This window comes from Pelophylax lessonae, assembly GCF_965119305.1.
Source record: "Pelophylax lessonae genome assembly, chromosome: 2".
NCBI classification, from domain to species: domain Eukaryota; kingdom Metazoa; phylum Chordata; class Amphibia; order Anura; family Ranidae; genus Pelophylax; species Pelophylax lessonae.
The window spans coordinates 572246355-572271632 of record NC_138769.1 but is presented as its reverse complement, the minus strand read 5'-3'; the positions used below and the strand labels follow the sequence as shown (position 1 = coordinate 572271632).

The 25278-nt window shown below is 45.5% G+C and overlaps 1 protein-coding gene across 1 annotated transcript in view; it reads right to left on the bottom strand.

The window, feature by feature from the left end:
• SHMT2 (serine hydroxymethyltransferase 2) overlaps nucleotides 1–25278 on the bottom strand; it is a 230782-nt gene that overhangs the window by 37156 nt on the left and 168348 nt on the right. The window contains exons 9-10 of the mRNA XM_082248353.1: nucleotides 9886–9985; nucleotides 1904–2059 (exon numbers count right to left, since the gene is read on the bottom strand). Of these exons, the coding sequence (XP_082104479.1) occupies nucleotides 1904–2059; nucleotides 9886–9985 (256 nt within the window). The remainder of the gene's footprint in view (nucleotides 1–1903; nucleotides 2060–9885; nucleotides 9986–25278) is intronic.

The following is a 25278-nucleotide window of genomic DNA, read 5'->3' as shown; positions in this document are numbered from 1 at the left end:
GGCCAGAGCTTTTTAATTTCCTGTCTAGTCCTGCTCCTGTGGAGGCAACATAACCCGAAGGTGGTGTATCACCGAGGACTACGTCTGTCAATGAGCGCTAGAGAAAAGCGTATTTTGATTGGTTTGCGCAGAAGTTATTGCGTTTACTAACAAAGGGAAAGATTGTCATTTTTTTTTTTAACGCGTAATGGCAGCGATCTGCGATTTTTTTGCGGTACTGCGACATTGCGACGGACAGATCGGACCCTTGACTGACATTGACACTTTTGGGGTTACCAGTGACATTTCTACAATAATCAGTGCTATACATATGCACTGTTACTGTAAAATTACACTGGCAGTGAAGGGGTTAACTTTATTTGAGAGGGGGGGGCTGTGTGTGTCCTAGGGGCATGCTTCTAACTGTGACTGGCTGTGGCTTGAGCTGTAGGAACACTGATCAACATAGTAGTAGATACCGTGTGATCATTGTTTCTACACAGGGGAGAAATCAGGCGGCTTGTTTACACTAGCCGCCTGCCTTTCTCCCTCTCCCCCGACGATCGCTGAGTGACCGGCGGACATCGGGTCCGCCGGTCACACGCGCGGGAGAGTCCGTGACGAGTCTACGTCACTCTGTCTGTGAGGGGCTGACCGCCGCAGTATATCTACTTGCGGCGGTCGGCAAGTGGTTAAAGGACATCATTTCACTCAGTCATTTTCCCCCTTTCTATTGCTTCTATCACAAGTCTTTCAGAAATGTTGGTTTTATATCCACTACAAACTGCACATGCATTGTGTAGCAGTCTTGTCGCTATGTGCTTACAATAAGAAAAGAATGTTAAATATATGAAGAAAAAGTACCAGACAAAACTGAAACATATTTCTCCATTATTTTCTAATAATGTCTTTTTTTGAAATGAACAAAGCAAAATAATTTGGTTTTGATTACTTCTCATGGAGAACCCAAAAGTGGGATTTTAACAGGGTAGTTTATGGATGAGAAGGTGAATTGGTGAGGTGTGGGGCCCTGGTGTAAGTATGAATTGCAATCTGTTTTGACAGCTTTTTTCCAAGGCAGCTCTTTAAAAACCAAAATCAGACCTGCTCCGGTCAACCAAGCTACTGAACCTGTGGCCGAAGCAAACCTTATGCTGTTTTCAAAATTATACATCCAGGATTTTCAGACTTCTTGTGTTACACAGGCATTCGACCCTGGGCATATACTGTCCCAAACCTTACTATCATTTAGTGCCCCATCTAGCCGTAACAGCTTTCAGCCTCTTAAAGAGTTTTATAAGCTGCTGGCAGTGGGGCTGGATGGTGCGCCTGTGCCTCCTGCCTGCGTGAAAATGCTGGAACCTCCCGCACAGGAGTTAAACGTCCAGTGTGCAATGTTTGGAGGCCTTAACCACTTGCCGACCAGCTGCCATACTTGTACTGCGGCAGGTCGGCTCTGTCCTGTGAAACTACGTAACTGTACGTCGTTTCGCTGGACAGGTAGTGGAGTCACGCGCCCGGATTGGCCACAGGGGGAGCCAATCAGCAGGTCTGACGGCTGCGATATCCGTCGGGCACCCGTGATCGCTCCCCATGGAGACAGAACGACAGTCTGCCAATGTAAACACGGCAGATCACTGTTCTGTCAGTAATGAACACAGGGATCCTGTGTTCCTCTTATTTGGAACACAGGTCTCTGTTCATTCAGCAAGCCTATTCCCCCACAGTTAGAAAGCACCCCCTATGGACACATTTAACCCTTTGATTGCCCATTGGGGTTAACCCTTTCCCTACCAGTGTCATTAGTACAGTAGTTCCGGTCCAGAAGTGGTTAAGTGGCCTCTTGAGGAGGACACTGAGTGACACAAAAATGCCTTAAAAAAAAAAAAAAGCCAAAAAGTGACCACCCAATAAGGGGACTTACCTAGTCGCAGGCCTCCAGGGGTCAGAGCACTCTTATCCCCTGGACATGTGTTCTTGTTGGCAGTTATAGATACAAGCTCAAGCACCCTCTCAGCTCTTGCTCCATCCATTCCCTTAGGCCTGAGGTCCACTAGCACAAGGTGGTTATCTGTTCCTCCTAAAAAGTGAATGAGGTTATGAAAGCCATGACTCAAAAGCATGCCTAACAAAAAGGTCAGAAAAGAAACCATGTCATTAGGGATTTCCAAACTGTTTGAAAACATCTTGTTAATGTGGGTACAAAGTGGCAAGGCTTGAGTTTTTAAATACAATTGTTTTTTATAATGAGTTACCCAACATTAAACCCTATTACCTCCAATGAGCAGCAGATGACATTTCCTAGTTTAAAAATTAAGCTTGTGTATTCACCTCTACACCTTCAGCTTGTACTTAGACTAATCAGCATCATCAACTGTCGAATTAGTAGGGAGCTTATCCAGGAGGCAGCAAAGCAGAAATAAGAAGTGTTGAGATTCCTGACTTTGCAGTGTTCCAAATGTGTAAATCTTGTGAATTGCAAATCTTATAGCAGTAAAAAGAGTTAATATGTGTATTTTAACTATTTAATTACATATATGCCTGGAGCTGTACTTTAAATGCGATTGTGGTGCTTTTCATACTAGAAATGGTGTCTCCAGCAAAATTCATCAGCAAAGTGATTGATCACTATTGATGGAATCGAGATGGAAATTTTTAATCCCCACTGTGATGATAAATTACCATCAGTCTCACTGGGATTTGCTTTCTTTTCTCTATATTTAAAATAACTATTACTGCATAAGCATTGCTTCTTTACAAGAACACCATAACAAACATTTGCCACTGCCTACTGCTTGTCTGATCAGTAGGCCCCATGGAGTTTCAATAGAGTCTGAGAATGTACATATCTGCTAGTTTTGCTGTACTTTCCCCCTGGAAAAATCAAGCAAACATTCTCTGTGAATTCTTTGTCACTGATACATCCTGCAAATTTATTTCAGAATCAGAATTATACAGTGGCAAGAAAAAGTATGTGAGCCCCTTGGAATGAACTGGTTTTCTGCAGTAATTTTTCCATAAAATTTGATCTTATCCTCATCTAAGTCACAACACAATGTGCTTAAGCTGATAGCACACAAACAATTCTAATTTCTCATGTCTTTATTGAGCATACCCATTAAACATTCACAATGCTGGAGGAAAAAGTAAGTAAACCCCATTGATTACTTCAATGAAAGCCTACAAGTCAAGTAGCTTGCACACCTGGGAGTCCAATTAATGAAATTAGTTTGAAGCTGTGGTTTACAGCTACTTTGATAAAAGATACTCAAACATTTAAGGATTCCTGTTAATAAGCATCAGCTGATGTGAACCATGCCTTGCAAAAAGGAGCTCTCTGAAGACATGTGATCAAAAGTAGGTGATCTTTAGAAGGCTGGAAAGGGATACAAAGCGATCTCAAAGCATTTCAGCATCCAGTTAACAGACAAATTGTCTATAAATGGGGACAGCAGAATCTTCAAGGTGGTAAAGAAGAACCCACGTGTAACACCAAAAGGCTTGAAGACATCACTGGAACTGGCAAACATCCCTGTTCATGAGTCCAACATACATAAATCTTTGAACAGGCAGGGTGTTTATGGCAGAACCAGGGAGGAAGCCACTTCTGTGAAAAAAAAAAAACAGCAGCGTTGGGGTTTGCCAAGGTGCTCTTTGGCAAACTTCAGGTATGCAGCAGAGAATATGTTTTGTGAACCAATGAAACAAAAGTTGAATCATTCAGAAAAATACTCAGCTCTACGCATGATGCACAAACAGGCACAGCTTACCAACATCAAAAAATCATCCCAACGGTAAAGCATGGTGGAGGGAAAAACATAATTTGGATTTCCAAGTTTATCAAAACATCCTAAAGGATAAAGTCAGGGTAGTTGCCTGACAGGTTAACCCTATTAGAAGTTGAGTGATGAAGCAAAATATTGACCCCTAGCATCAAAATAAATCCACCACAGAATGGCTTCAGAAAAAGAAAAATGCACCTTTTAGCGTGGCCCAGTCACAGCCCGGACCTTAACCCCATAGAGAAGGACCTCAAGAGAGCTGCTCGCTCACACCAGACAAAATGTGTCTGAGCTGAAGCGGTTTTGGAAAAAATGGTCAAAAATTCCTCCTGGCCCTTGTGCAGGGTCTGACCCAGAGCAACCGAACGCACTTGTTGAAGTCACTGCTAGTCAAAGGAGGTTTGACTAGCTATTAACGCCAAGGGTTCACTTACTTTCTCCTTCTGCACTGTGGATGTTTAATGGGTGTGTTCAATAAAGACACAAGACATTTGAATTGTTTGTGTGTTATCAGCTTAAAAGGGGTTGTAATGGCAGGTTTATCTTAATGCATTCTATGCATTAAGAAAAAAACCTGTGTGCAGCAGCCCCCCTAATACTTACCTGAGCCCCCTCTCTGTTCAGCCATGTCCACGAATGCTATAGCCATCCGGGACTCTCTCCCGATTGGCTGAGAGGGTAGTGACGCTATTGGCTGTCGCTGCTGTCAAATTCAGTTAGCCAATCAGGAGACAGAGGGGGGCGGGGCCGAACTAAAGCTCCGTGTATGAATATATACACATAGCTGCAGGTCGGCTCGGGTGCCCCCATAGCAAGCTGTGTGGGGGCACTCAACAGGAGGGAGAGGCTAGGAGAGCTGAAGAGGGACCCGAGAAGAGGAGGATCTGGGCTGCTCTGTGCAAAACCACTTTTTTATTTTAATAGAAAAAAAAAAAAAAAAAAAATGGATTTTTGTAAGATCTTACCGTAAAATCCTTTTCTCTTAAGCTCATTGACAGACGCAGTCCTCCTTGATTAATATCAACTCGGGTTATACTGCCCTCTACAGGAGTAGGATTAGACAGGAAAGAAAACGTTCTGGCCACACCTTAGGGGCAGTCCCAGAGGGTATATCCTCTCACTTCCTGCTACAGGATAGCAGTTATGTCACAAAGCAGTGTTTAGAGAATTTAACCCAACCCAACTCAAAAACAGAGGGGCGGGTACTACGTCTGTCAATGAGCTTAAGAGAAAAGGATTTTACGGTAAGATCTTACAAAAATCCATTTTTCTCTGTCGCTCATTGACAGACGTAGTCCTCCTTGATTAATATCAACTCGGGACGTCCCAAAGCAGTGCCACAAATGAGGGGTGGGAAAATGGAAATCAAAATCCAATCTAGAAGGCCCAACCGGTGCCAACTAGAAGTTGTAAAGGCTCATCAATCAAAAGATGAGACAACTGAAATTCCAACGGAAAAAAACCCTCGAGGTAGACCACCGGTCTCCTCAAATTGCGGCCTGCAAAACCTTGCGGCCAAAAGAGGCATCGGACGATGCCATCACATCAACTTTATAAAATTTTGTAAAGGTATGCACCGACGACCAGGTAGCCACCTTGCAAACCTGGACCACTGATGCCTAATGGCGGTAGGCCCAGGAAGTACTGAGCGCTCGAGTGGAGTGCGCCTTAACAGGGAACGGAGGATTCCGACCCTTAATAGAATAAGCCTGTACCACCGTCTGTCTAATCCATTTGGAGATAGTCGCGGCAGATGCAGGCAACCCCTTTCTGGGGCCATCCGTGATCACAAAAAGTGAATCCGTTTTACGGAACGATTCCGTAGTCTTCAGGTATACCCTGATTGCCCGAACTACATCCAAGGAATGCAACGCACATTCCCGAGGATGATTGGGCTTAGGACACAAGGAAGGTAGCACAATATCTTCATTCAGATGAAAATCTGAAACCACCTTAGGAAGAAAGCATGGCTTCGGATGAAGAACTACCTTATCCCTATGAACCACTAGATATGGGGAATGGCATGATAATGCAGCCAGTTCTGACACCCTGCGTGCAGAAGTGATAGCCACCAAGAAGGCCACCTTCTGGGATAATGTAAGCAAGGGAATCTCCCTGATATTTTCAAAGGGAGGTTTCTGCAGAACCGACAACACCAAATGAAGATCCCAGGGCGGTAAGGGCGCGCGCACTGGCGGAGCAAAGTGCCGCACCCCCTGGATGAAATTCCGCACCAAGGAATGAGTAGCCAGCGGCTTCTGAAAGATTGCTAACGCTGAAACCTGACCCTTGATGGTGCTCAAGGATAGTTTCTGCTCAACCCCCTTTTGCAGAAAAGCCAAAATTTGGATCACCAAATAGGTACGTGGGGAAAATCCCAAAGATTCACACCACGCAATATAAGTCTTCCATGTGCGATAATAGACTTTGCTGGAAGTCGCTTTCCTTGCTTTAATTAGAGTAGGAATAACTGAAGCCGACAATCCTCTGTCCTTCAGTACCTGGGTCTCAATGGCCAGGCCGTTAAAACCAGCGACTGTAAAGCACGATGGAAGATCGGTCCTTGAGACCGCAGATCCTCCCTGAGAGGAAGTCTCCAAGGAGCGTCCGCGACTAGCCTGCCCAAGTCGGCGAGGCCAGCCCGGAATTTCCAGGATAACTGGAGTTCCCTCCACCTCTATCCTGCGGAGAAATCTAAGCAGCAACTTGAGAGGGGGGAAGACATAGTAGCTGATACTGCCCCAACGGGGCTTCAGTGCGTCTGCTGCGTCCGCTAGAGGATCGCGGGCGCGAGTTACCAACCTCCGCGCCTTCCTGTTGAGCCGATATGACAACAGATCCACCTCCGGGATGCCCTAATGAAGACACAGATGGTGAAATCCTTGGCGATCGACCTAAGTCATCACCATGACATTGTCTGACTGGATCCAAACCGGGCTGCCCTAGAGCTGCTTGGTCCAGGCAATCAGACAAAGTCTGATCGCTCTCGGTTCCCACACATTTATCAGAAACTTGATTCCTATCGGAAGTGATGACTTCTCCTGGCTGAGCATTAGAGACCGAAGTCACCGGACCAGAGACTCCTTGGTCCGCTCGCTCAACCGGATCAGATTCCTGGAGGGAACTGGGAATGATCTTTGGAAAAGGTAAAGAAAACGTTCTGCTCAAAGAACGGGAACTACCGCTCCCTGTAGCATATACATTTTGGAAGGGAAGAATCGCACCGGTAGAAGTGATCGACACTCGATCTTGTATCCTGATCGTATGATCTCCTGAACCCTTTAGTCCAGGATTCAGGAAAGCCCTGGATCTTAACACCGGTGAAGACGTCCCCCCACCCCTGAGCTGGGTGGGGGCGCACCTTCAGGCTGTATTAGCCTTATCTTCAGGTTTGGCTGATTCGGCCTTTTGTTTACCCGACCAGCCTTTTGAAACCTCCTGAAGAGGCTTTGCCCTTCACGCTCGCCCCAGCGGAGCGAACAAACCTTTTATGAGCGGAAAAGAAAGGTCCTCGCCTGTTACGAGGTCCCTTAGCTTTAGCAGTCTGCGGCAAAAAAGTGCTCTTGCCCCCAGTGACATCCTTTATGATCTCATCTAGGGTGGCCCCAAACAGGCGATCCCCCTGAAAAGGGAGATTCGCCAAAGCTTTCTTGGAACCTTGATCCGCCGACCAACACTTTAACCACAGCACACGTCTGAGGACTACTGCCGACATCGATGCATGCGCTAACAAGGGAGTGGCATCCAGGGCTGCGTCACCGACGAACTGTAGTCCTTGTATAATTTGCTCCATCAAATCAGACGCTGCCTGGGGGATACTTCTCCCCTTTAAGTCATGGCGTAACAATTTTGCCCATTCTGTCAATGTTTGTGAAACTAAACCAACCACTGGTCTAAAGGTTGACCCTATCAGGGAAAAAACAGTGCGGGATTCCTCTTCCACTTTTCGATCCACCGGATCCTTAAAAGGACGGAGCGTCCTCAAACGGGATAACAGTGGCTTTATTTAGTCTGGAAATCGGTGGATCCACCACTGGTGGTACCGTCCATTTTTTAATGAGGGATTCCTCAAACAGATAGCGTCTAGCAATGCGTTTGGAAATCGTAAAGATTTGTTTCGGATGATCCCATTCCTCTTTAATCTTATTACCAAAACATTTGGGTAAGGGAAAAACCTTCGCCGTCTTGGTACCAAAGGGAATTTTCATCTCGGTTACCTCTGCCGGTGTAGCCTCAAGTCTTAAGGTTTCCCGGACAGACACCTAGTGCGTCCACCAATGCTTCTTCTTGTGCTATGGCGGAGGTAGAACCGTCCTCCTCACTATCTGAGGGAACATTACCTGAGACAACAGCCCTTGCAGAGGGACCTGCAGCTGCAATGACCATCTCAGAATCTGAATCTGAAGTATCAGATGAAATAGGGGTAGGCGGGGGTCGCTTTCTTGACCCCCGTCCCTGACAGGCCATCTCCACCCGGGACACCAAAGACTCCAAAACTGCTGATAATGCATCAATACTCTGTGAGGCACTGGAGGGTCCTGCGGCCACCTCGAGGGGATCAGGTGGGGCATACATGTGTGGCAGGGTCCATGATTATACAAGACACTTGCCAGAAAAAAATTTGCAATCAAAAAATCAAACTTTTTTTTTTTTCCTTTTAGTCCCCCAGCACAGCAGCGCCCCTCAGTGTTACCCGCTTTTGGACCCCTACAGAGAGAGAGAGAAAGAGAGAGAGAGAGAGAGACCCCAAGGCTCACCACCTGATGCTCAGAAGTTTCTATACAACCTGCTTCCAGCACTGTCTGTTACAGACAGGAAGTCTTTGGCTTGCTTTTCCGGGTAAAGGAGGCGGCTCCGCCCCTTTACACGCCTTCCAGCGCCTCCCAATTGCTCCTCGAGGTGTTTGGTCACCTCAAACATGGCCACCCCCATGCTAGAGACACGAGGCTACGCCAAAATGGCGGCCCCATGCGATCTGCGGGAAAATGGCAGCGGCCTGTGGAGAAAAGCGGCGGCTTGCAAGGTAGCAGCGGCCTGCGGGAGGTGTGCGCTCGGCCTGCGGGAGTGTGCGCTCAGCCTGTGTGGCCTGCGGGAGGTCATCCTCGGCCTATGCGGCCTGCGGGAGTGTGCGCATGGCCTGTGCGGCCTGCGGGAGGTAGTCCTCGGCCTGTGCGGCCTGCGAGAGGCTGTGCAGCCTGCGGAAGTGACCGGCTTTATGGAAGAATGGCGATCTGCGGATGCGGTAATCCAGGCATAGGCATCGGCCTGTATACACATTATGTCAGGTAAGATACCTCTATACCTTAATAGTAATGCCTTTTAGCAGTCTGCCACTGACTTCAGTCATCTCCCTTATAGTGTCATATAGTGACTATAGATAGTCAGCTCCCAAACCAAGCTTTTAAGAGGGGGATCAATGACACCTGCTAGGATCACGTCCATCCATCCCAGAGAGGGGCCCGCGTCCACCAACAAACCCGACAGGGGGAGAGGGGGAACATTTTACTTACCATACCGGAACCAGGCGGGCGCCAACTCCTGACAGAACCCCTCTCCACCGAGGTGGGGGGGCTGTCGACCAATACAAATGCCGTGACTCAGTTTGAAGATCTCACTTGTTTGAAGATCTCACAGGAACACTGGAGAAGAAAAGCTGCCTAAAAAAGTATTTCTAAAAAATCTTGCCAGGACCAAAAGATCCCAGCAAGGAACTTAGGTCCTTACTCCTAACTAGACAGAAAAAAACTGACTTGCTGTAGCAGAGAGAGAGAGGATATACCCTCTGGGACTGCCCCTAAGGTGTGGCCAGAACGTTTTCTTTCCTGTCTAGTCCTACTCCTGTAGAGGGCAGTATAACCCGAGTTGATATTAATCAAGGAGGACTACGTCTGTCAATGAGCGACAGAGAAATTGACTTTACAACCACGTTAGACACCTTGTCTATTGTTGTGATCACATTAGTGATCACATTTATGGCAAAATACTGCAGAAAACCAACTCCAAGAGGTTGACATGTTTTCTTGTCAATGTATAGGTTTCTCCGTTTAAAAACATAATAGATTTATAAAATTCATACAGCTCTTCGATCAACATTTCCAAAAATACAGCATTCATTAATAAATACCTGAGACAAGTGTGTACCCCTTCTTAAGTAGGGAAGAGGCCATTGCCTTAGCATTTTTTAGGACCTGCAGCGCATATTCATGGAACATTGGAGAACTAGCCTGTAGAATTAAAGAATAGTTCAGTATAACATTCAATACTCTATACAAATAAGGCATCCTAGTATGGGATGGGACATGTTTAAATCCTCATTCTATTAGACAAATATCTTAAATGCTTAAAGCGGTTGTATCCCCTGTGTTAAAAAAAAAAAAAAAAACCCTGCAGGACAATGGCATAATGTGGTAGTATTATGAAATACTTACCTTAGAACAAAGCCCCCACACAGTCCCAAGGACACCGCTGAGGGAGCTGACATGTTCCCCTGGCGTCTCTTCCGGGTTCGGCGGCTCCGGCGCTGTGAGTGGCCAGAGCCGCAATGATGTCCCTCCCGCGCATGCGCGCTGGAGTTCACTTTCTGGCAAGGAGCTCTGAAGGTCTGGCAAGATAGCGCTTCAGCGGCTGCATGCAGGGTGAATATCTCCTAAACTGTGCAGGTTATTATAGGCTTACTTGTAGGTAAAAATTAAAAAGCGGAGTATACTACCGCTTTAAAGAGCAAATTCATCTTCAGCAAACTTTCTACTTATAATTTAAAGTAGAATTCTGGGATAAACCTAAATAGTCTTAAAAATGCTCCTAACCCCTACTAACATCTTTTCTGACTAACCTGTGTAAGAAAGTTGTATATACTTACCTATTTTCAGCACACTCTAGTACAGTAATGTAATCCCCTGCATCAGCTGCAAGGGAGTAAAGCCTGGAGTGATGACATTGACCTCAGCGCCATCGCCTCTCTCCTGCAGCCTCCATTGACTAAAGCAATTCTGGCTATACTTCTGTGGTTCACAGGAGTGCAGTTAGTTCTGCACTCCTGTAACTCATTTTCAGTTGACAGCAGACCAAATGGTTGGGATCCAGCTGGTTCAGCCTCTAGGCGAGTTGCTGGGAGACTTAGCCAGCTGCTCCTGCCCCCTCTTTAGCCAAGGGAGTGCTGAAGGGGCAGAGCAGAGAGCCAGTGATTAACAGTCACTGTCTCCCTGCAGGCTGAGGACCAAGAGCTGAGTGATCAGCGTTATTTGATCGCTCAGTTCTCGGTCTTAGAGGCGGCGGGGGGAACCGGATTATGTGACTGGACCCGAGCAGCCTGAAAAAAGGAAAGCATATACATCTTTCTCACACAGGTTAGCCAGCATAAGTGGTAGGAGGGGGAGGGAGCATTTTTAGGTCTTGTTAGGTTTATCCCAGAATTATACTCTAAAGTAGGAATGTGTGTTTTTCTTTATTTTAAATCTTATTTTAAATCTTTTTTTTCACAAATCATTTTGCAATGTATTTGGCCTGGTTTACTTTTTCAGGTTTTGTTGGTTGCCATAAGCAAGTCGTATTGGAGCACCAATGTTCACAGACCTAGTTCCTGATGGAATCATATAACCTCATTTTAACTGCCAATCAAGTCAACAGAGTAGAATAAAGAGAAAAAAAATAGTACCAACGCACAGGGACATACAAATGGTACCTGGAAAAATTCCCGACAAGTAGGATATGTTCATATCCCAATATTACAGTTTTGTCCTATTTGCTTCTGTTTCAGCAGATTTCAGAAAAATCCTAATATACGAAGAGTAAACCTGCCAACAGACAACCCAATGGCTTGAGGAATTACAGCTACTGAGGTTTTACTACTGCTTGTATTATGGTACTTGGGATACATATAGTAATGGGATACATATTTTCAACATTCTTGGCAATGGTTTACAGAACAAGTCGATTCTTCCTTCTGTGCTTTCTCAAACTTCCAGTTATGCCCCCCACCCACCTTTGCAGCAGAAGAAAGAAAGGTAAAATTTAATTTCCCCAGAAGCAGCCCATTTTTACTAGCCATGAGGATTACCTTTGCTGTTGCAATAACAACGCTTGTAGACTGCTAATTCTGATTATTTTCCTAATTCCAATAGTTTTTTAAACTAGTTGCCCTTCTATACAGCTCCCATCTTGTAGCAGGTATGTGGTTACTATATCTAATTCTGCTATTTAAAATCTGAAAATTTAAGAAAAAAATAATTCTTACTGGATGGATAAGCAGAGAAAAACAGCATTATTCCTAAGTCCCAAAACTGCCACTGTATGTACATGTCACTGTATTCCACAGAAGAGTGCTACCATTGTTGCTGGCTTCTAACATTGTGAAACTGTCTCCTAGATTCTGGACAAGTTCGTCCAAATCTAAGCATATGTAATTTATAAGTAGGAGATATGTTGGAAATAAGATTTTTGTGCTTACTGTAAAAACTTTTTCTTTAAGACCATCGAGGGACACGGGAAAGTTAGGAGGTATACAGCTGGGTTATACTGCTGCCTTCAAGAATTTGGGACATTGGCAAACAAAAATGTTAAGCTAATCCAGTACAAACAAAAATGTTAAGCTAATCCAGTACAACTACATCTCTTACACTTAGAGAGGGGCCCTGTGTTCCTCAATAGATTTAAAAAAAAAAATGGATTTTTGTAAGAACTTACCGTAAAATCCTTTCCTCTGAAGTTCGACAGACGCAGCTCTGCTTAATCAGACTATAGGGTTATGCTCCTCCCACTAGGGATAGAAACTAGGTGGAAAAAAGGCCTGTCCACGCCTATAGGGAGCTGTCCCAGCAAGCATAACCCCTCAGGCTCTGCTATACACAGTTGTGTTGCAAGCAGCAACAGAAAAAGACCCCAGAACTCAAAAGTAGAGGGACAGGTGCTGCGTCTGTCGAACTTCAGTGAAAAGGATTTTATGGTAAGTTCTTACAAAAATCCAGTTTTCTCTATGGTTAATCGACAGACGCAGCTCTGCCTAATCATAGACTATAGGGATATCCCAAAGCAGTAAAAACATGAGGGGTGGGAACAAGACCGGAACAAAAAACCTGAATGCCCCATTGTCCAAAACGTAGCCAACCAGGTAAAACAGAGCTCAACCAGAAACAGGAGCTCCCCCGTAACAAACCCTCAAAGAGAAACCAAAAAAAAAGGGGGTTCTCAAATGGCAGCCTGCAAAACCTTGAGGCCAAAAGAAGAATCCGCTGATGCCAGCACATCTACCTTGTAGAATTTAGCACAGATGACCAGGTTGCCACCTTGAAAACTTGTAGCATTGATGCCTGATGGCGAAAAGCGAACTAGTAGAATGTGCCTTCACTGGAAAAGGAGGAATCTGACCCTTCAGTGAATAGGCCTGTACCACTGTCTGTCTGATCCATCTGGAAATGGTTGCAGCAGACGCAGCCAGTCCCTTACAAGGTCCATCCGTAAGGACAAAAAGAGCGTCCAATTTTCTGAAGGACGCAGTGGTCTCTAAATAAACCCTGATAGCCCGGACCACATCCAAAGAAATGTCAAGCATACTCCTTAGGATGCTGAGGTTTCGGGCAAAGGGAAGGCAGTACAATGTCTTAAGTAAAAATCAGAAACCACCTTAGGAAGAAAAGACTGATTAGCTCAAAGTACCACCTTATCTCTGTGAACCATCAGATAAGGTGAGCGGCAAGACAACGCCGCCAATTCAGATACTCTTGAGGGCAGAAGTGATCGCCACCAAGAAGACAACCTTCTGGGACAAAGCAAGCAGCAAAATCTCCTGAAGTTTCTCAAAAGGGGGCTTTTGAAGAACAGACAGCACCAAATTGAGATCCCATGGCTGTAACAGGGATCGCCGCGGAGGTGCCAAATGGCGCACACCTTGAATAAACGTCTGGATAAAGGCGCGCGTGGCTAATGGGCGTTGAAAAGGATAGCCAAAGCCAAAACTTGGCCTTTGATAGTACCCAAGGCCAACCGCTGTTCAACCCTTTTCTGTAGAAAAGCCAAAACCCTGGCGATAGAAAACAAGTGAGGGTGCACTTTCAGCGATTTGCACCATGAAATGTGCAATTTCCACTTGAAATGAGAGATCTTTCGAGAAGTCGACTTCCTAGCCTTTAAGAGAGTGGGGATTACAGACTCCGAGATCCCAATCTCTCGACACCTGACTTTCAAAACGGCCATGCCGTTAAAGCCAGCGACTGTAAAGCAGGATGGATGATCGGAACTTGAAACAGATCTTCCCTGAGAGGAAGCCTCCAAGGGATAACGGTGGCCAATCTTATAAGGTCTGTGTATCAAGACCGACGAGGCCAGTTTGGAGCCACCAGAATGACCGGAATGTTTTCCACCTCTATCCTGCTCAGAAGACGCGGCAGAAGTTTCAACGGGGGAAATGCATAAATCAGCTGATATTGACCCCAGGGAGCCACTAGGGCGTCTGTGGCGTCATAGGATCTCGAATCCTGGCTACAAATCTCTACACCTTCTTGTTGAGGCAGGAGGCAAACAGATCGATCTCAGGGGTCCCCCATCGAACACACAGTAGGTGAAACACGTCCGGGTGTAGGGAGCACTCCCCTTGATCCAACACCTGACAACTCAGGTAATCCGCCTGCCAGTTTTTCACACCTGGGATGTGTACAGCAGAGAGGGCTGAAACAAATCTTTCTGCCCAAGTCAGAATCTCGGCCATCTCCTTGGCCGCCAGGACACTCCTGGTGCCCCCCCTAGTGATTGATGTAAGCCACAGCTGTGGCGTTGTCTGATTGAACCCACAGTGGACAATCGTGTAGGCAAGTCGTCCAATGACTCAGACAAAGTTTGTCCGAGGGGAGGAAAACCCTTGCCAAGGCTGAATCCAGAGTCAGGCCTAGGAACTCCAGTCTCAGGACCGGGGTCAATGCAGATTTTTTTAAATTAAATGTTCCAGTGACCTCCAGATTCTCCAACAGAACCGAATGAGAGACAGCTCTCAACAGGAGATCGTCCAGGTATCCCAGTTCCACAATCCCCCCCAGGCGCAGCAATGTTCACACCGGAGTAAGAACCTTGGTAAATACCCTGGGAGCGGAGGCGAGACCAAAGGGTATCGCCACAAATTGATAATGCTGCTCTGCTACCGCAAAGCGAAGAAACTGCTGGTGTCCAGCGTAAATGGGGATGTCCACTACCGTATGGATGGACCCCATCCAAAACATCTGTACCGGCACAAAGTGGTTCAGGGCTTTGAGATCTAGGATGGGGCGCACCTTGCCTTCTTTTCTGGGCACGGTGAACAGGTTTGAATAGAACCCCTGAAAGAGTTCTGAAGCTGGAACCGGCACAATCACCCCTTGCGACAGAAAGTTGTGTCCAGCGAGACTCAAAATAGCTTCTTCCCCGTAAAAGGGAGCTCAGCATCAGCTTTAGAAGCCTGGTCAGGTGACTAGCATTTCAGCCATATCAGGCGTCTAATAGCAACCCCCACTGCTGCCGCAAGGGGAAGCTGTGTAGTTTTCAAGTTACTCTTCAGCAACTTCACCCATTCAGTAGAAGTCTGTGCTATGAGAACGTTCACAAAGTTAGCTTTTAACATGTGACCCGTCACCACATGTAAATGGCGGGATAAGGATTCCACCTGTCTAGTCGCTTTATTCATCCTTGCCACGGGGAATCCACCTTCGGTGGTACAGCCCACCTGGTATCCACCGCCTATGCAAAGGGATAACTGCGTGCAAAAGGCCTAGGAACCACATCATGTTTTTAATGCGTCGCCATTGTTCATCCACAATAGAGTGAAACAAGTCAGGACAAGGAAATACTTTACCTGATTTGCGATATTTGCGGGAGCCAAAAGACACCTGCGTACCTGACGCTGTGGGTTCATCAGCCATTTTAAGAGTTTCCCGCACAGAAACGAGCAATTTTCCACCGAGGCGCGTTCTCGCGCAACAGCGGAGGACAACAGATTCTCCGTCAGAATGTGAAGACACCGACCCCTCAGGGTGGTCTGCGTCTGCAGCAACCATATCTGTGTCAGAATCCGAAGATCCTGCAGATGGAGGAGAGGACGTTTGCGGCTAGCAGCACCAAAACAAACCGACTGCACTTTTGACATCAGGCTTTGCAGGAAAAAACGCAATCTCTGGCTGCAACTGCAAGCCGGAGGGTCCTGCAGGGCATATTTTATCCTGGATATTAAAGAGAAGATGACCAGCGCTACGGATTGTAATATATGAAGAGAGTGTGAATAGAAGGTGTGAGCTGCCACCAATCAACCCTTGAGTGCAAGGGTGAAAGTGAAAAATATAAGGTGAGACGATTGGTATTGGCGCTACCTTAAGGTGATATAAAAGATACAGTGCCACGAACTGGCGTGAGTGGAAATAATATAAGAAATTAAATACCCACAAATGTCAAAGTGTCACCAATTATTGTGAGTGGAAACTCCTTAGGAAATTAATACATGAACAATGTGTTTATTCAAATTAAAAAATTCAAATCAACAACCAATATAGTGATATGTGAAATAACAAGATGTATATATAATAATGTGACAAGCGTGAAATAAAGATAAATGCTGCTAAGTAAAAGTCCAAACTGGCCACTAGGTGGCGTTTTCAATAATACGACCTGTACAGCGATCCACAGTCAGTATAGTAGTATTGAGGGGGTCTCTTCTCCGTTGTGGGGGAGCAGCTTTGAGTCGGTGATGTTTGCCCTAGGTGCTCACACAGAGAGAAGGCCCCATAATGAATGAACAATCCATACAATAATGACAGAAAGTGCACTCACTCGTTACGATGATCTGGATCAGAAAAAGACGGTTCGCGCCGGGATGCTTCCGCAGTTCGTGGCACTGTATTTTTTATATCACCTTAAGGTAGCGCCAATACCAATCATCACACCTTATATTTTATCCTGGGACTCCATTTGCAAAAAACATTTTTGTGCACAGTTCCTTTAAGACCCCGAAAAATGCGGTCTTCCCGTTATTACTGTGGACCCCAAAAACCTGAGCAATGTCTAACTATAGCAGAGCAGGAGAGGGAAACCTACAGGGGACCCCCAGAAACTCTACTGATCAGTGTCAAAACGAAAGTAACACAGAAGAAACAGGAAGAGGAAGCAACTCTGCCTCAAGCATAGAAAAAAAATGTGCTGCATGCCAGTCCTGCCTCCGGAACACAAGAAAATGGCTGCTATACATTCTCACTCCACCCCCCCCCCCCCCAGGATAATCCAGTATCCCCAAATGTGCCGAAAACCAGCCACATTATTACCGCCCCCCACTGTGAAAACCCACAAGGGGGGGGGAGAAGCAAGAGGTACAGCAGTTAGGCTTCTGGGGTGCCAAGGAACTGAGGAAGCCCCTGAGGTCCAACCATTCTAGGGAGGGGCCCGCGCCCACCCCGCGACCTCCAGTGGTAGTGGGGGGGACATGTTACTCCCATACCGCGGTTAACAGAGGGGTGCCACCCTGAAACAGATCACCTTCCACCCGGGATGGGGGTGATGTTAGCCAAGGGGAGGGTGCTACTCAGGGCATTCCAGGTCGTCTGCTTCCCTGCCTCGCAGGCTTGTCCCTATCCATCTGGGCACTGTTGTGGCCTAGTACTGGACTATAACCTGCTCACGCTCAATGGCCAGGCTGAGAGACCTTAAGGATCTATATTATTCAGTGCGAAAACCACAGCCGGCTGTTGCTTGTAGTTCCTCTGAATCTTGATCCTCAGGAACTAACTAGAAAAAAAAAAAAAAAAAAAAAACACAAATTTTCCCTGTTACAGCTAAGACCGAAGTCCCAGCAGGGAACTAGGTCCTATCCCTGTCACTAAGCAGAACAAACTGTTTGAGTATAGCAGAGCCTGAGGGGTTATGCTTGCTGGGAAAGCCCCTATAGGCGTGGACAAGCCTTTTTTCCGCCTAGTGCCTATCCCTCGTGGGAGAAGCATAACCCTATTGTCAATGATTAATAGAATGGCTGAAAAGCCACTTAACCCTTGACTTCAGAGAAAGGAAGCTTGAATAGACAGAACATGTCCAAAGAAAAGACCAAAACGTCAACAGCCAGAGGCTAAAGTTGTACACATCTAATCCTTGATTTCATGGAGATGAAGGTCCTAAGACAGCCCTCAAATTTTCCACTCGCCTGCTTGCATTTTGCGAGTGGAAAATGATTGCGGGCGAGGACGAAAGAGGAGAGGAAGAGGAAAGGCGGCCGGATAATCAGAGCGGGGATCGCTGCACTGTAACATCTTTCATTTGAATTGCCAGGCGCTCAGCTTCGCACGTAGTCCCACCTCCTGGCTCGGCTCCTTTGATAGACAGAACACCGACGGTACGTGTGATATCTATCATAGGAGCCGAGCCAGGAGGCGGGACTACGTGTGAAGCTGAGCGACCGGCAATTCAAATGAAAGATGTTACAGTGCAGTGATCCTCGCTCTAATTATCCGGCCGCCTTTCCTCTTCCTCTCTCTTCTCCTGCACAGGTGAAGCTGCAATCCATATTTATGGTCACATGGTTGGGGGGGGCATCTCCTATAGGACTACAAGGCTCAGCATTCCATATTTCTATTCACATGCCTAAGGGGGGGTCTCATATAGGACTACAAGGCACAGCATGTCTTATTTATGGTCACATGATGGGGGGCGTCTCCTATAGGACTACAAGGCTCAGCATTCCATATTTCTAGTCACATGGCTAAGGAGGGGTGGGTCTCATATAGGACAAGACACAGCACGTCTTATTTATGGTCACATGATGGGGGGGGGGGGTCTCATATAGGACTACAAGGCACAGCACGTCTTATTTATGGTCACATGATTGGGGGGGGGGCCTCATATAGGACTACAAAGCACAGCACGTCTTATTTATGGTCACATGATGGGGGGGGTCTCATATAGGACTACAAGGCACAGCATGTCTTATTTATGGTCACATGATGGGGGCGTCTCCTATAAGTGGGGCAACTGGTGGCGAGTAACGCTTAAGGCCTGGCTAGTAGCTCAGGACTTGAAATTTTGAGCCCTGTCCTAAGATACAACTAAACTTAAAAAAAAAAAAATAAAAAATGTGAACTGAAAACCAAAAAATATTATATTGCAGTTTACCAATCCAATATGGTGGCTGTATTATTTTTTCACTTTATTTATACCTCTGCAGGAAGGCTTGCAAGGTCAAGTGGGATGCCATTCACAAAGATTGATTCTTACTCTGGTAGAATCCTAAGTTGCCAGGGTCTAGGAACCCAAACAACCCTGGGAGTATGCACTATGGATACAATACCAAGAGGGCAAGGAGGGGCAACTGATGGAGGTGCCGGATTCAAGGGTCTAGAGTAGAAGCTACAGGGGGAAGGCTGAGCATCTCACAAAAGTGAGTACACCCCTCACATTTTTTGTGAATATTTTATTATATCTTTTCATGTGACTACATTGTAGCAAAGTGTCATTTCTTCGGTGCTAAGTAATGAGTGTACAGCTTGTGTAAGTGTAAATTTGCTGTCTCCTCAAAATAACAACACACAGCCATTAATGTCTAAACTGCTGGCATCAAAAGTGAGTACACCCCTAAGTGGAAATGTCCAAATTGGTCCCAAAGTGTCAATATTTAGTGTGGCCACCATTATTTTCCAGCACTGCCCTAACCCTCTTGGGTATGGAGTTCACCAGAGCTTTATAGGTTGCCCCTGGAGTCCTCTTCCAATCCTCCATGACAACATTACGGAACTGGTGGATGTTAGAGACCACTGTATGGTCTTTGTATGGTCTTGTCCACTGTGCTGCAGCTCAGTTTCAGGGTCTTGGCAATCTTCTTATAGCCTAGGCCATCTTTATGTAGAGCAACAATTCTTTTTCAGATCCTCAAGAGAGTTCTTTTTCTATGAGGTACCATGTTGAACTTCCAGTGACCAGTATGAGAGTGAGTGATGACAAATTTAACACACCTGCTCCCCATTTACACCTGAGACCTTGTAACACTAATGAGTCACATGACACTGGGGAAGGAAAATGGCTAATTTTGCCCAATTTGGACATTTTCACTAAGGGGTGTACTCACTTTTGTTCCAGCGGTTTAGACATTAATGGCTGTGTGTGGAGTTATTTTGAAGGACAGCAAATTCACACTGTTATACAAGCTGTACACTCCCTACTTTACATTGTAGCTAAGTGTAATTTCTTCGGGGCTGTCACATGAAAAGATATAAAATATCTACAAAAACGTAAGGGGCGTACTCACTTTTGTGAGATACTGCAATATATAAATAACTGCAATATATAAATAAATGGTCTGTGTTCTTTGTAATTCATATGAAATAAAGTAGGAAGGGCGGACACGATGCGTTTAGAAATTCAGAGCTGTGTTGTCATTTCAGTTGGGAAGGTAGAAACATACTATATTTCGAGCAGATGGGCAGTTATTTTATGCACTTTCAGAGTGATGGAAGGGATCAACCTGTTTTGTGGTATGTTAGTTAAGGTTTACGAGTGTCCACGGTGTGCAAAGACCACTTAGCAACAAATTATTTGTCACCTTTTCTGTAGGAGACCATAAGCATCTAGGTTTTCAGTTCTCAGAGGAATGTTTAAAATACCTAGTGTATTGGAAAGGTCTTTGCAGTCATAAGGGCTGAGACCTAAGAGGAGGATCACAGCTGCTCTGTGCAAAACCACTGCACAGAGCAGGTAAGTATAACAGGTTTGGTATTGTAATAAAAAAATATGAACCTTTAAGGTCACTTTAACACACGATTCAATAGGCATCCATATGTATAGAAATGTAGAAAATAACATAAGAGCTATAGAAGATTCTGATAAGGAAGAGCTATAGAAGATTCCGATAAGGATGACCCTTTAGTAATAGGGGTCCCAGAATCTAGGTTACAGGCATCTGCTCCTTCTGGGGATACCAAGAAAATGCCCTAGTAGCAGTAGAAGGGTATGCGCTGAAGATGTCCCTTGCATCGGGACTATCCTATATGTGTCTTTGACAAAACATGTTGGTGGAAACTAGGCCCAAAGTGGTGCAAGACCTTGCAGATTTACAAACCCAAGCAGCTGGAGGTTCACAGGTTTCTGGAGGTGACAAAGTCAGTGTAGGGAGAATAGAATGAAACCACAGACTGGATAATCCAGGAGGTGCTTCAAAACCAGGATCAGCAGTGGGAGGGTGCTTAGTCTAGGCTGAATGGATGGACAAAAAGGCATGGGCACACAGCACTCCACCTGGTGGACGCCATTGGTGCCAAGTTCCCCCAGCTTTGTCACTTAAGCAAGATGACGATAAAAGCGAGCCTAAAATGGCAAGCAACGTTGAGCTTGCTCGTGATCCTTCAAGAGGAAGTAAACCCTCCTCTACAACTTGTACCTATAGGTAAGCCGATATTAAGGCTTACCTATAGGTACTGTAAATATCTCCTAAACATGTACCATTTAGGAGATATTTACCTTACATGCAGCCAGTGACGTCACTGGCGCATGCGATCTGAAGGAACGGCCGCTGGTGCCGTTTCTTCAGAGCCCCATGCCGTGACCGTCGGCTCCCACGCATGTGCGCGGGAGTGACGTCACCTCGGCTCCGGCCAATCAGATGGCCAGATGCCGCGATCCCGGAAGACGGGCGACTGGACATGTCGCCTGTCATACAGGTAAGCGGGCGGCACAGCGGGGGCTCGTTCTAAAGTATTTCATAATGAGCTAGTATGCGATGCATTCTAACTCATTATGTGTTTATCTTTCAGGTTCCAAAAAAAAAAAAAAAAAGTTTCATGGGTTTACAACCTCTTTCAGCCCAACTAGCTTTATTCACTATGAGTCCTCAGAGTCCGGGTCACATCAGAGACAATTGCTCTGGACCTGGAGAGCACTTCACAGCCAACACAGTACACAAGGCCACAATTTAGAGCCCAGCGCCTAAAGATCAGATTCCAGACTAGCCCTGCAATCTTCCAGTCCAGCGGGGGTACTGCTTCCAAAGCAGTTGCTGAGGATATGTTGATCTGGATTGCTGCTAAGTACAGACTAGCTGAAGTAGCATTTTGAGGTCTTGATTATAGACACTGCAGAAAAAAATATTTGCAGTTGAAGACATCTTTATATGGGAATTGGTTTAATGTTTTTGTTTGCCAGTGTGCCAACCTCCAGAAGTCAGCAGTATAACCTCACTGTTTAAGGATTCCTAGCACAGCTTTGTCCTTTAATACAAGATAAAGAAAAGCATTTTTATGTTGGAAATATATTAGTACACAAGACAGGTCAAAGTCTTTCATTTTTGAGCTGCAAGGGTGAACTTACAATTTAAGCTACGAGCCCCTGGTGCTTTTCAATTTAATCTTTGTGTTTTGCAGCTATTAACTGCTCTCAGAAAAACCTCCCCCTCATTTATGCATCAGAGCTCCATTTGTACAGACAGTCCGCAATTAGTGATTTCACAAGGTGCCGCGGTTATTTTGTTTTGCAGTATTCCACAGCGCTGTCACATTCTGATTAATAACTGCATTTCCTGTTGGAATCACCTGCTCTGTGGTTATCGGTCAGCAGGTGTTCCACACGCAGGAAAACTGTAATTCCATTTAACAAGGAAAAGGCTTACAGGAAGACTACTGTGTGTCTGTAATGTAAAGCATGTGTGGTAGCAGCAGGCTATTCCAGAAATCACTGATCACAATATACATGGAAACTAGGGATCTTCATTGGAACCCTGAATACTTGAGATTCGTTTTTCTATCTCCATATAACAGCATATAGAGTTAAAGAAAAAAAAAACAAAAACATAAAAGAAAAGAAAAAACACTCACTGGGCCACTGCAAAGAGAACGGCGCATGCATGAGAATTGGCTGGCCCTACTACATGCATTAAAGTGATACTAAACACACTGTTTAATTTAAATGATCCCTTCTATATCTGTATGTGGATGATGGCACTGTAATTATTTCAATTAAACACAGCCAAGTATCCTTTTCCTAATCTATATACAGCTGTCACATGACCCATCCCTTTCCCAGAAATAAGCAGGAGGAGCTTATAGTCCTTTGCTGCTGGTCACATGTTGAAAAAAAAAAAAAGTCTTTGGATAACAGTGTAAAAATATCAAATGGTTTTCAGTTGTTATACAAATATTTGAAATCAAATCTTTATTTGTTGGCAATAACATGGTGTGGGCGGATTTCTGCCAATCATGGGCTGTGACACACCCCTCCAGCCTGTGTCTTAGAGGGAGGTGAAGCCTCCATTAATCTACATGCAATATCCACCCCCCCCCCCTCATTGTGCTTAGCTGGTTATAGGGCATAGTGGAGGAAGGAGTGCGCTGTAATTTACCACTATGTATACACCCACATGGGCTAATTAGATGTGATGGGGAGGAAATACTGAGCATAGAAACTTATTGAAAACTGAGCATGTGCAGAGTTCCCATTACAGCTAGGAATTTTGCAGCTGTGATGGCGACATGGGCAGGACATGGAGATAGAGCACAGCAGAGATATACCAGATTTCTGCAGAATACAGAAAACAGATCCCATAGTGACCCCAGTGATCCCATGCCAGGCCGGCCTTTCCGTCTCCCGGCTCCATCTCTTCGGCTGCCACCATCTTTCTCCCCAGGACACTTGGGACTTTACAGCCTACCTCCACGGACCACCGGAGTATTTTTAAGCCTGTGACCTTTTACCAAATGTAAGCTACTTATATTGTGTGCTCCCTTTTGAATAAACCAATACTGCACTTAGAGGCGCTCCGTGTGTCTCCTTATCTGCTCATAACCACAGAACTGACTTCCCTGTGTCTCGGAGCCAGCCCTTATTGCAGTCTTCATACATCTACCCTAACAGCACATTGACTAACTTTGGGACTTCTGCTCAATATTAAAGGACTTGAATATTTTTTAATCTTTTCATGTACATGTATGATTTCTATGTTCCACATTTATGATTTGTATCAGCTTCCCACTATCATTTCATTGGCTGATTATACATCGATATTGATCCCACTAGACCCCTGGATAGAATTACCCCAGAGCGCTTGCTTTTTCCACTCACCATTTGGAATGAACAACGGACAGGGGCGAAGAACCACCTTATCCCTGTGAATCACCAGGTAAGGTTAATGACAGGATAACACCACCAATTCCGACACCCTGTGTGCAGAGGTGATAGGCCACCTTTTTGGACAGCGTAAACAGCGGAATCTCCCAAAGATTCTCAAAAGGAGGCTTCAGGAAGACAGAGCACCAAATTGAGGTCCCAAGGCGGCAAAAGAGACCACACTGGAGGGGTCAAGTGTCTAAATCCCTGAAGTAAAGTACGCACCAGGGAATATGTGGCCAAGGGGCGTTGAAAGAAGACTGCTAAGGCCAACACCTGACCCTTTATAGTACTCAAGGCTAGTTTCTGCTCAACCCCCCATTGAAGGAAGGTCAAGATCCAAGCCACTGAAAAAGAGCAAGGGTGAACCCCAAGAGACCCACATAACATGGCTGAAACTCAATGCATTTAGGCATCCAGACCTGGTGAAGACGACCTGCTGAATTAAAACCGAGCATCAGAATAGGGAAGAAAGGGGATTTAAGTGACTGCTGATCTACTGGGATTTTCATGCACAAGCATCTCTAGGGTTTACAGAAAATTGTTCTGAAAAAGAGAAAATATCCATTGAGAGGAAGTTGTGTGGACGAAAATGTCTTCTTGATGTCAGAGGTGAGTGGGCAGACTGGATTGTGATTGTAGAAAAGCAACAGTAACTCAAATAATCACTCGTCCAAGTTATGCAGAATACCATCTCTGAATGCACAACACATCGAACCTTGAATGAGATGGGCTACAGCAGCAGAAGACCACACCAGGTGCCACTTCGGTCAGCCAAGAACAGAAAATAGAGTCTACAATTTGCACAGTCTCACCAAAATTGGCCAATAGAGAATTGGAAAAACGCTACCTGGTCTCCATTTAAGCTGCAAAATTCAGATGGTAGGGTTAGATTTTGGCATAAACATGAAAGCCTGGCTGCATCCTGCCTTTTATCAACAGTGCAGGCTTGGTGGTGGTGTAATGGTGCGGGGGATGTTTTCTTGCCACACTTTGGGACCCTTAGTACCAACTGAGCATCATTTAAAAGCCACAGCCTACCTGAGTATAGTTGCTGACCATGTACATCATTTTATGAATACAGTGTACCCATCTTCTGATGTCTACTTCCAGCAGAATAATGCACCATGTCACAAAGCTCAAATCATCTCACCACTGGTATCTTTAAAATGGCAATAAATTCACTGTTCTCCAATGACCTCCACAGTCACCAGATCTCAATCCAATAGAGCACCTTTGGGATGTGGTGGAACAGGAGATACGCATCCTGGATGTGCAGCCGACAAATCTGCAGCAACTGTGTGATGCGATCATGTCAATATGGACCAAAATCTCTGAGGAATGTTTCCAACACCTTGTTCAATCTATGGCATGAAGAATTAGGGCAGTTCTGAAGGCAAAAGGGATCCAGCCAAGTACTAGCAGGTAGGGGTGTTTAATA